The sequence below is a fragment of the Parasteatoda tepidariorum genome, chromosome 9, assembly GCF_982258835.1.
Source record: "Parasteatoda tepidariorum strain Cologne lab strain chromosome 9, Ptep-v5.0, whole genome shotgun sequence".
Lineage (NCBI taxonomy): Eukaryota > Metazoa > Arthropoda > Arachnida > Araneae > Theridiidae > Parasteatoda > Parasteatoda tepidariorum.
Window position 1 is genome coordinate 68864850 of NC_141763.1, and position 13336 is coordinate 68878185.

General features: G+C 30.6%; 1 protein-coding gene across 1 annotated transcript in view; it reads right to left on the minus strand.

The window, feature by feature from the left end:
- LOC107437749 (anoctamin-7) overlaps window positions 1-13336 on the minus strand; it is a 112670-nt gene that overhangs the window by 29899 nt on the left and 69435 nt on the right. The window contains exons 3-4 of the mRNA XM_087152066.1: window positions 680-782; window positions 464-600 (exon numbers count right to left, since the gene is read on the minus strand). Of these exons, the coding sequence (XP_087008192.1) occupies window positions 464-600; window positions 680-782 (240 nt within the window). The remainder of the gene's footprint in view (window positions 1-463; window positions 601-679; window positions 783-13336) is intronic.

Below are 13336 nucleotides of genomic sequence, written 5' to 3' on the forward strand. Positions count from 1 at the left end.
ACAAAGAATGAAGAAAAAATATTAATATTGAAAAAAATAGAATTAAAATATTGAAAAAAAATGTACGGCTTTATTTCGGGATAGCAATGAGCCTCTTACCGTACACTGAAATGCACCATCATCAGTATCGCAAAATATAAAGATATACAGAGAAAAATAAATTTTTCTGTATTTCTCGGCGGAATAGCAAAAAGCTTTTACAGCCTTCAAACGAATCGACGTTTCGTTCTTTTTTTTTCTCTTTTTTTTCTGTTCATAAATACATTATTTATGCTTTTATTCGCTGAGTTACGCTTTTTGGATTACGTAATTTAGTTTCACTATCGAGCAAAAATAAAAAAGACACTTTTTTCAAACGGCAAAGATGTCTCACAAGAATGCAATTAAATGATAATGTTAAAAAAAAACAGCATTCATATATTTCAAGGGATTTCTTTTTCTGTTGGTCCTAATTCACACTTACTTCTTCCATGTGAAGTCCTGCTTTCACTAAATTTGCCATAAATTTTTTCCTCCATGCTTCATGCTTATGCGTTTTCTGTGCAAAACCTTTTGGTAAAGGTTTGTCATCGGTAGATTCTTCGTACACGAGCACATAATCTGTAAAGAGAATGCATAATGAGAAGGGTGGAATGACTGGTTTTAGGTTACTCTAACAATTAAAGATCAGTTTACAAACCTATTTTTCGTTTTCCATCTCTAAAATATGTATATTTGTCACATTTTGGCACACTTGGTATTATAATACCGCAGTCATTACTCAAGGATTCAGTTTCTTCTTCCTAAGAAAGAAGAAGCATTTCAATAATCACTCTACAGTAACAATGATAAAAATTTAAATAGAGTGCAAAAAATTTGCAAAATTTTCAAACATTACAAGAAATTTGTATTCAGTGTTGTAAAAAATTAAATAAAGCATCTAAATGTCTTTTGATCTAGTAATCGGAATTTCTTATACTAATATGTAATCATAATGCTTCGATGACAAAAATTAAAATAATTTTAAATTGAGTACAATACGCAAAACAAGAAAAAAAATGAACTACTCTAAATAAATTTTGATTTAATGAGCTAACAATCAAGGACTCAATCTTAATGGTTCGAAAGGGTGATCTCAAATGACTATATTTTAAATTACGAATTCAGACACAAAAACGCACTTTTTTAGATTAAGCATACCTTTTTTCCACAGAATCGGATTTCAGGCCCTCCAAAAATAAGAAGAGGTTACAATCGGGGAAATATGGTTCCCATAGTGTGGTCAAGAGAGCTGTCCAAAGTTTGGAAACTTTAATGTTATTTTTACTTTTTTCATGTTTCGCCCACAGCGTAAGCTTTTCAAGCGAATTGAAAAACTTTTGCACACAATTATAAAATACATTTATCCAAGAATAGTTCCATGTAAAAAATAACTTTTAGTAAATATTTATAAATTTTTATTATTATAACTTAATAATAATCGAAAAATTTTGAATTGTAAGGTAAACAATTTTTTTTTTTTTTACATTTTAAAGAATGTAATTTTACGTGGCAAAATACAAAAATTGACGGAAATCAATCCAACAGTTCCTGAGAATTTGAACTTTAAACAAATGAATTTTTTAAAATTTGATTTCACAGTAATTATGCGGTTAATTTCTCTCAAATATTATGTATAAAGTTGCGTACATTACAATTCAAAGGTTTTCGGTTATTATTTAAATAAAAACAGAAAATAATTAATATTTACTAAAAGTTACTTTTGAATGGAATTATCTTTGGATAAACGAACTTAATTGAGTTCAAAAATGTTTTAATTCCCTTAAAAAGTTCTTGAGATGTGGTGAAACCACGCAAAAAGTAAAATTAACATTAAAGAGTCCTAACTTTGAACCGCTCTCTTGACGAAACTATTGGAACCATATTTCCCCGATTGCGGCTGCCCCTATATTTTGAGAGTCAGAAATCATTATCTATCGAAAAAAAAAAGTATGTTTATTTAGAGAAGTGCGTTTTTGTGTCTGATTTCATAACTTAAAATATCGTTTGCCCTAATTAATTAGAATATCTAGGTTGCTCCCAAATTGGGTAGACATCGAATCAGAATATCAGAATATACAAATCACTTTATTTGCCGACAAGTAAGAATATGTACGAACAATGACGAACAGACGATAGACACTTAACAAAAATAATTTCGTGAAAATAACTAAAATAAATTATATATTAGCTCAAATAATTCTTCTCAAATGAATTATAATAGTTCATTACTCATTTATCACATTAAACTCGAAAAATACTTGGACTCAGTAATATAATAAACTACTTTTAGAGGACCAAAAATCAACAGTTGCTATTATGCTTCCCAAACTTATTATTACTTATAATTACTATTATTGCTTAGGCAACCCTTTCTATAGATAATATACATATCCTCCCTGCAGAAACTGCCTGGATATCATGTTAACACGGAGACAAATTTTCGAGTGGGCAGCAATTACACCTGATGTTCTGAAATTGGGAATGGTGCCATTTGAGGACAACCAAAGACCTGTTATCTGCAGTCTATCTGCAATCGTATAGAGTTTCAATGTTCTTTGAAAATCCATGGACACGAAAACAACAAGAATAACTTATTTGTCACATTGAATTCGAAAATTCCATGGACTCAGTAGCATAATAAACTACTCTCAACGTTGACGCGTTTAGAACTCCTAAAAAAGAACTGTTGCCATGATGCTTCTCAAATAAATTATGGTAATAAATTACAAATTTATCTCAATAAACTCGAAAAATGCTTTTACTGAGTAAGATAATAACCTACTTTCATCTTTGAAGCTTTTAGAAAGACAAAAAACAATCGCTACTATGGGAACAAAAAATAAATAATAAATAAAATAAAGCGAGTCGTTTGCAGTTACGTGAAAAGGAAATATTGCTTATGTGAACCTTAAAAAAAGGATTGCAATTTCCAACAGAGCCATTAAAATTGAATCCAAGAGTATGGAGATCCCGTGATTAGATAAAAAATCAATTCAGGATAGTCTGTTTGTTTTCCTCGCATTGATCATTGAAATTCGCAGTGTATTAAAAAAAATTAACAGATAAATTAATTTTGATCATGTGATCGGATCTTCACGAAATAAGTTGCAATATCAATGCTAAGAGGGAAAAAACTGATTTCACTAATTAAAATGCGCAAACGATACATTAAAGTATGAAATCAGAAAAGAAAAAAAAATGAGTTCTTTCTTTTAATTCGCACACCTTTTTCTGACCGGATTAGGATTCCAGACCTTTAGTGAAGAAAGTGGTAAAAAGTTCGGATCCAAAATCCTAATTCCAGGTTTAGTGCATTTAGATTGATAAAAATTTGAACAAAAGTAATTGAACAGTTCCTTTTTTTTGTTGTTGTTACTTTGAAATTCTATTATTGATAAACTATTCGCTCTACTCTATTCAAATTTAATATTTAGTCAAATAAAGAAAACGTAGTTTCAAGTGGTGTAAAAAATTTTATGCCTCGCACATCAATTTCTTTTTTTTTTTAATAAATATTAAAATAAAATTATTTTTTTCTTACAATTACCCTTAGATAAACTTTTAAATAGTTTCCAAAATACAGTGAAAATTATATTAAAGAGCAAAATTTTCGACCGCTGTTTTAAATATTGTTGTTCTTTCTAATCCCCAAGAGGTCCATCCCAATTAGACCAATTCCATAAGTCCAAAAATTAATGCTGTTTCAAATAAATTATATTAACCATACCCCTCATATTTTCAGGATAAAAGTTACAAATCCCATCGAGAAAAAAAACATGTTTATTTGTAGAAATAAACTGCATTTGAATTTGCAACTTAAGAAAGACATCGTCAGCAAAACTTAAACACTCCTGAGTGCTTAGTTTTGCTGACAAAAACTTCCAAACCAGTTTATTGCATCTTAGTATTTTTCGCATTATGCATGTAGTGATGACGCATATTCCGTATGCCTACAGAAAAAAAAATAACAATAAATAAATATAGGTAGTTCATTTTTAGAAAACCCAGTTTGTAAGCATCTAACAATTTTTTTTGCTTTTATTTATTTATTTTTTTCAATTTAAATCTTAATAAAATAGCCCGTCATAAAGTTGGTTCTTGCACACATGAAAACATTTTTAGATCCTTTGATCCTTCGATCTCTAACCTTTGAGCTGGAATTAAGCTAGAGAAAACTTCATAGTCACTGACTTATTTTATTCTGCCGGTACGGATAATAATCATTTTAATTATCATAATGATTTAAATAGTTTAACAAAAATGATCGATATTGTTTCGCTAAGAAATTGCACTATTTTCCACTATTTTTAGCATATTATTTATGAATAATATAGAGCATGAAGATAGTTTTCAACATAAAAATTTTCTAAGGCAATAGATCCAAAATTAAATAGGTAAAAGGTAAAAAATATTTTTTGTAAGTATTTATAAAAATCACGAATGTAGAGCTTTTTAATACATTAAGAAACATCAGCGGTAACGAACTTTAAACTCAAATACATTTTTGAGTAAATGTAATTATTTTTGGCACTTTAATTTTGATCAATTATTGTTATTTTGTTTACTAATCTATAAAAATTATTCGACTGGGTTCGACAAATTTTTTTTAAACAGTTTTAATTGAAATTTTAATTTATTTTTGGTAAGCATGGGTGTTAAATTTATAAATATAAGGTAAACTTTAAAAATTTATAATTTTTTTTTTCATAAAAGGAAATTTGGAGCATAAAAATTACAAATCTTTCACGTCCTGATACCAGATCTACAACAAATTGTAATTCATAAATATCAAAAAGATTTTTACATGCATCAATAATATAATTACCTGTATATTTAAAAAATATTTAAAAAATATTAAATATAAAATGAAAAACATTGTTTAATATTGATTTTTGAATGAAAAATCTAAACATTCTTACATTTGCAGCATTATACAAAAAATAAATTCCCACTTAGAGCTTAGCTTAAACTGAGCTTTTAGTTCAAAACAAAGCTAACAATACGCAAAATCTTCATACAAAGTTTCAGAGAATTTTAAATAAATATTTTTTGTAATATGTATTAATGTAAATGAATTTTTTTTTTTTTTTTTTGAGAATTCATTCTGAGAATTCATTTAAAGTATGTAATTGCCAAAATATGATAAAACTATTTATTTTATATGGATAAAATAATTATAAATCATAACAATCATTCTCAATTTAAGAGATTTAGAAAACTAATGAATAAAATTCAACAATAGGCAGTAAAAAAATACAAATTTCCGTCAAAATTGCCTATTTTTACCAAGTAAGAAGCTTAAACTCAAACTACCATTTTATGCCAACATCATTTCATATTTAAATAAATCGAATTAGAAATAATAATTGACATAAGACTCAGAATTATTTGTCTTTAAATTCTCTGTGAGCAATTGGCTACCTGGTTTAAAAGTGTTAAATACATAGATAAGATGTAAGATAATGTATAAACTTGCAACTCTTCGTATGAAACGGAGTTTGATTGTTTGATGAGCGAATGATGTGATAAAAATTCATATGTCAGAAAAGATAAGTATTTTCGACGTAACGATCACCATAAGAAAGATACCATAGATATTTTGCAGTGAATTCACATAAAAAATAATTCAATATTAAATAAATAGTTTGGATATATTTGGGAACTTTGATCTTCAAATAATAAGGTAAGTGGCTGTAACTTTAGTTTCTTTAATTATTACAGTTTTTTCGTTATTCTGTGTCGAACTTTCCAATACGCTAAGAATGGGAGTCACTGGAGATACTGTAAAAAAAAAAAAACGAAAAATAAAAAAATAAAAAATTAAAAAAACTGCATTATTACTAGAAAACATCTATGAAGCTGTGATTTTATAAACTTTTCTAGTAACTTTATTGCTTTAAACATAGTAAATGTACTATGTTTACTTAGTAAATATAGATACTGACTCAGCAAACATAATATTTACTATAGTTAATGCATTAATATTACTAGAGAAGTTTATGGAATCTCAGGTTTCTTGAGATTTTCTAGTTATAATACTGATTTTCATATAATTTATTATGTTAGTTTAATTGTGTAAGCCTATATAAATTATTTAGCTAAAAATATTAAAATAACTGAAAGTAGTAGTCAGAAATAAAATTGACCAAAAGGAAGTCTAATTTGGTGGAGAAAGGGAAGAAAAAATTGAATTATAACAATTAGAATATGGCAAATTATTCATAAATATTTATAGATGAAGTTAATTTAATTTTTGGAGTTGAACTTACGCAGACTTGCAGTAGGCTTTAAGTAAATTAGTGAGGAGTGTGTGAAATTAGAAGTGTGGAAATGAATTGAATGAATATAATAATATAAGAATTTAGTGGAAAAATATAAAAATGGCCTACAAATGTGTGAAATTTAATAGGAATACAATATAGTTGTAATCCCCTCAAATATCTTAATCTTAATTTCTTAATTGTTGATTAATAAATAAATTGCAACTGCTTAACATACTTGAATGTATTGCGAATTAGTTTATTGCGATGGAAGAGCTTGTTTCTCAATGAATAACTTTAAAAATTGTTTTACAAGGTGTTCCAAACTAATAGTACATACGTTAGGAGTTATAGAGAACAACTAGACAAGCACTAGTTCACTAGACTAGACAAGCACTAGTTCACTAGACTAGACAAGCACTAGTTCACTAGACTAGACAAGCACTAGTTCTTTGAACTAGCTCAATCTTGTCACCGTAGTCACCGACCAAGCAACAGACGACTGACGCGGAAAGTTCTTTGTATAAACCAGTATAAACTAACTACTCTCATCAATGAATTTGACAAAGTTCCTATTACAGCATGGTACTGATGCAATCGCCACCTACCAGCACAGTTATGATGGTCCGTGATTTTCTTTCTTTGGGGGCATTTTTGTCCTCCTCTCCTAGTAGATTTAAAATACTTGAAATAGCGTATTACATCCAATATCTACACCAGGAACTAATAAAAGGGCTCTGCCTTTATATCTGTGATCTACACAACTGATTCTGATACTCTCTTATTTGGGGAAAATTTATTACCGGTTCGATGTGCACTGTGATACCAAGAGTTCATTCATAGAACCTATTGTTTTAAAAAAAAATTTAAAACATGCACCCAGACTTCTGTAACAGGCTACGTTAAATATCTTAGATCGTCACCGTTAGAAAAGGCATTTAAGTTGAATATTTACATATAGATCACCCACTGTATAATTTAGTAGAATTTATCTGAAAATATGTTATCATTACAAATGTATATTCCTTCCACTCTCTCTTAAATGATTGCCTGATACCCCGATCCACCCCAGCTGATTCCGATAACAACTTATCTTTATATTGCACTAGTATTTCGTTAGATTGTTTTTTTGTTTTCTTTTCAGGTTTCAGACTCTACTAAAAATGAATCATTGAGCGCAGCTATTAATAAATTAAGGAACATTTCGCTATCTTCTTTTCGTAGTTTTATACGATGGAAAAAACAAATTACAGAAATAGCGGTTGTGTCGTAACATGGAAAATAAAAAACATTCACTGCTTGGAGAAGATGGCCAACGTGCATAGCCCATATTTCTTTATCGGAACTACACACAAAATCAAATGGCAGATTGCGACGATGCCAGGAAAGGAAAAATATCATTTCATTTTGGTTAAAAATAATGAAAATACGTGCATTTCTAAAAACTTAAGTGTTAGTTATGATTGCAAGGTGACATGGAAGGCTGGAGATATTCCTGAAGAGGTAGGAGTAATATCTTTTCCGAAATATAAAGAGCGTGATAAACTATGTATTATATCCTATGATTCAAAAGATATCGATACTTCTACCACAACTGTAATATTTCTGTGCTATTTTCGTATTATTTCAGATGATTATAACTCAGTTATAAATCAGTATAAATTTCAGACCGTTGTGGAAGCAGAACACCAAAGAATTCAGTATACAATTCCGAAAATCAGCATTTTAGGTGGTCAACAATTATTCATTCCCGCTCCTTTGGCGTGCAGATTGACTGTGCCATTTGAAATGGCATTGCGCTTACTCGGAACCGATGTTCTCGCTTTTTTTGTCGCAAAGATTTCAGAAAATGGAAACAGAAAAGTGCTTCTTATTTGCAAATTTTCTATTGCTGATGAAAAAGGAAACAATTTGTATACCGAAACTGGCAGTAAAGAATTTATTGATGGTCCTGAACATTTGAAAATACCCAATACTTGGTGTTTACAGATTCCTATTAATACAAAGGTTTTAACGTCAAACAAATCACATACTTTATCTTTAGATATTGAGTTTCTGATATCAGAACATAACACTAACACTTGGAGGGAGACGTTTTCATCCGTAGCGATTGACCAATCAAAAGAGCTTTCATCCAAAAAAATCCGATCATTCAGGCTTGAGGGAAAATACCTTCTTACTGCCCTTTGTGTATGTGGGCTTATGAAACCAGAGCTATTTATTCTATTAGCCCCAATTTTACTTTTCTTGTACTATTATTTCAACTAGAAGCCTTATCTTTAATTTATCTTTTTATTTTGTTTTTCAAAGAAAAAAACTTTAACCATGACAATGTCTTTCAACATGAATTTTTATAATTTTAGTGATGTTTAAAAACATTATTAAAAGAAAGACAGAGGCAACTTTTTTCAAGAATCGTGTGATTCGCTAATTCTATAGCTCAGTGTGAAGTTATGATTTATAGAACTAAAACTATTGCATGCCTGTTGTGGGGGTTTTATTTGTGCTTTATTTACATTGTCTAACTTCATTTATCTATTTTGGAGTATCAACCATCAGTATTTTTTGTAAGTTTCAAAATCCTCAGAGATGAAACAATGTTAAAAAGAAACAATGTTTAAAAAAAATTAGAATTAAACAATGTTAAAATCAATAATATGAAAGTAAAAGAAGGAGGTACATAGACTCAGGCATCCAACCTAAAACATCTAATCGACGATTAAGGACATTAAATCTAGGCTGTAATTTTTATAATGAAATTAAATATTTTAACAGATAAATAATTGGGTAAAGCAAAAGAATGTAATGATTACGAAAAAAAATTTTTTTAAAAATAAATTTAATAAATTAGTTTTTATTAACTATTAAATGGTAAAGTTTAATAATTAATTAAAATTTAAATATTTCTTTTTCTTTACATTTAAGATAAATTAAGAATAATCTGTTCTATATAATTTTTTCCATAGAATAATTCCAGCTCAGCGTAAAATAAAATTTTTAAATGTAAATTTAGATTTATTATAATTGTATATACTTTCATTTTTAATTTAAATATTATTTTCTTAAACTGTGGGTCCCAATCCCGATTGGGGGGGGGGTGAGACCTGCAGCAGGGTTCACTAAAAATTACAGAAATTTTGATATTTCTTTATTGTATTGTAATAATATTATAATTACCAAATGTTTTTACACAATGTAACTGAAAATAAAGATAAGACAATAATACAAGAAAGAAGAAATTAAAACGTTTTGACGCATTTTTGTCTTCGTATTATATTTTGAAGTTTGTTATTTAATAAAAATTTTTTATTGTTCTACGCTTTAAAATTAAAAATTAACCACTTGCGCTAGAAAGACGTGCCACGCACGTCATAATGCTTTTGTCACAGAATCGCCGACGACATGGTGTTTACGTCATCATGGAATTGTTACAGAAACAAGAACGACATGCGTGTCACGTCAGGTGGAACTGTTGTCAGAGTACAGATCATCAGTGCACTGCATAGCGTACAGTTATAAATATTTAACCAACATTCTAAAATGGAAAGCATAACGACATCATTTCCTCAAATAGGAAAAGCAAACACGATGGTAGTGATAGTGACTTTGATAAAAAAAAAAAAAAAAAAATATTGCGTGGAGTCCCTCCGCGCGGAAGAAGTTAAACTTCGCAACCTGCGACGTTAATTGTAGAAGAATCAACAACCGACTAGGGGAAGGACGATTCCATAATGTTAAAAACTTAAAGAGTTTCGTCGGAAGAGTGAAAATAGGGAAAGAAGGAAATTACATTGAGAATATTGGGGATTTTTTTGTTCGCTTCCTTGGCGTACTGGCTAAATTTCAAAGGTTTACCGTCGCCGTTCGCATTTGTTTTTATGTTTATTTTTTGCGACGTTTGCTGTCATTTTCGAACTCGTATAAAATATGTTATTTGTTGAATTTCTTCGTTATGTCTTTATTTTTATTATTGTTATCTGTTTTGCTTTTGTTTTTAATTTTTTTTACTTTAAAGTTAGTTAGATCTTAATATATGTATGTTGCCGGCATTGTATAGAATACTGGATGTTTTTAGGCAAAGTATAAAATGTGAGAATTATACCGGGCAATGGTAGTTGACCTTAAAAAAACATCAGTGTAGGATATACCGGGCAAATACATACCGGGTAATGGCACTGAACCTTAAAAAAACATCAGTGTAGGGTATACCGGGCAGTGGCCCTTAACTAGACCTTGTATATATTTCAGACATTTACCAAAAGTCTAGTCAACTAGACCTAGTATAAGTGTCACTGCCCGGTATACCCTACACTGGTGTTTTTTTAAGGTCAAGTGCCACTCCCCGGTTTATACACGGGGAGTGGCACTTGACCTTAAAAAAACACCAGTGTAGGGTATATACACTGGGGTATAACACCAGTGTAGGGTATATACACGGAATTCTTTTCACGATCCCCCCCCCCTCACGCTCCTCCAACATGTACAGAATTGTTGGAACAGCGACCGATAATTGTCAACAGTACTGAGGTACGTACCTCTCTGCATCAAAAACGTTCTTTGAAGATTAAAAAAAAAAAAAAAATCATATCTGAATGTCTTCTCTGTAAAGCCTAATAATCAATTCTTTCTTTGTTGATGACTCGAGTTAAGTTTTTGTTTTTGTTTCAGAAAATCCCGCCAAAATTTGACTTCCAATGTTTGCGCTAAAATGAGGCGATATTTTGCTAAGCTAAAGCTCTCACCAGCAACCTTTTCTCGATATCGAGCTCATTTTCCCCTTTCTAAATTTTTTAAGTCTGTTTGTATTATGGAATCGTTCTGTCCCTAGTCGCTTGTGAAGAACCAGCAGTCGTAGAAGGATCACTTCTATGCAACGACTCTTTTTCCTGCTCCGCTCGCTTCCTAGCTCTATAATCACGGTAATATTGTGCATTTTTCCCTCTTGAACCAGTGGAAGTGCTTGTGGTTGCCTCATCGTCTCGTCCTGGAAAATGTATTTGCATAAAAATGTATGTGAATGAGTCATAATGTAATTTCAGAAGAGAAACAATCAATTGATATTCACAAGAGACGTACCTTGACATAACCTTAAATCCGTCGCCTTGTCCGTGGGATTGTTTTCACTCATTTTTTACAATTGTTATCCACTAAATTTGAAAATAAAAAATACTATCCTATTAAATTATATGTGTATCAAATCAAAGTAAAAAAATATTTATAGAAAAATAATACTTTTATGACTTTTATTATTTTTATGCTGGTGAGAACCAAAACAATATGGAAGTGAATGAGGGAAAACTGGATCCTACCACGTGATTTCCCGGCCAATAAAAATGTAGCGTTAAACGTTTAACGCAACCTTGTTGGAAGTCGCATAAGAAGTATAACTTCAATAATTTTTCCACTCCGAAATTGGTGAGGAATTTTTTCTGATGACGAGGAACAATACATAAATGAAGATTGTAAAATTGATCTTATTCCTAAGGAATGGGTGTGGAAACACGCATCGCACAGTGCCCACTGCAGTCTGAGGCATCGCACACTGCCATCCCAGCGAATTATACTGGACCGTTCTGGTACACGCGTCAGAGATTTTTTTTTTTTTTGCCAGCGCAAGTGGTTAAAGCCCTAAAACTTCAATAGTTATACTACAGTATAAGTAAAAAAACTGATAATTTTGGATTTGTGAAATGCTTATGGGGTCCCCTAATATTTTTGTAAATATTATGGGAACCACCACACGATGTTGTAGTTCATTTACGTTGCACTAGAGCTGCACAATGGGCTATTGGCGACGGTCTGAGAGACATCCCTGAGGATGATCCGAAGACAAGCCATCACAATTTTGATCTTTTGCAGAGAGGATGGCACCCCCGTTTCGGTAGCCCGACGACCTGCACGTGAAGTCGAGCACTTTACTGTAGAACAGTTTCAAACCGCACACCCTCGGTCCCTACGCAGGCTGATTCAAGTGGTCACCCACCCGCACACTGACCGCAGCCAGTGATGCTTGACTTCGGTGATCTGCTGGGAACCGTGTCTTAACGATCAGTCCACTGCGGAACCACCACACGAAAAAGTCTAAGAAACTCTGTTTTAAATTATATTGATTCCTCTCCCCTCCCTCCAGTGATTACTGTTCTTTTTTCAGTGGCATCGAATGGAGAAGTTAGCCTCGGGTATGAACACTAGTGTGGTTTTTATTACCATGGGATAAACTTTTTTTCATTAAATCTTTTACTGCACTCTGTTAGGTACCATTTGGTATAAAATTAATATTTGGAAAGTTTCTGCTCAATAAAATAATATTAAGACCCCTGATTTTAACATTAAAAAAAATATTTTTTCCTCCTAACGTTTATTTATTTTATAAGTGGTGACACATATAATGGAGTCATTTTTATAGATAATATTTTTAACTTCATTTTTTATGACAGAAACCTATTTGTAAAACAATAATGGTTTATTAAATCTACGGCTTTTTTAAAATTTGATTTCTAAGAAACTATGCAACCGATATCGCTCAGATTTTGTATATTGGGATGTAAAATTAAGTTCTTTAAAATGATGTAAAAAATTGTATACCGTACAATTCAAAATGTTTTCTATTAATTTTAAATAAAATAATAAAAAATAATGCATATTTACTGGAATTTACTTTTTGTCTTGAATTATTTTAGGATAAATGAAATTTATAATTGTGGGCAAAATTTTTTCAATCTGCTTAAAAAGTTCTCAAGATATGGAGAAATACGATCCTGAGCAAACTATAGGGACCATATTTCTCAGATTGCGATTACTGCCTATATTTTATGGATCAGAAATCCGAATCCGTTGAGAAAAAGGTATGTTTATTCAGAGAAAGTACGTTTTTGTGTCTGATATATATTATAACTAAAAATATCTTCTGCACTAATTAATTAGCATAGTCGAGGTTACCCTCTCGAACCATTAAGATTGAGTCCTAGAACGTGAAGATCCAATCCTTAGATCAAAAGTTATTCAGGATGGTCTGTTTTTTTATTTATTTATTTGCTTATATTTATTTTTTTGGC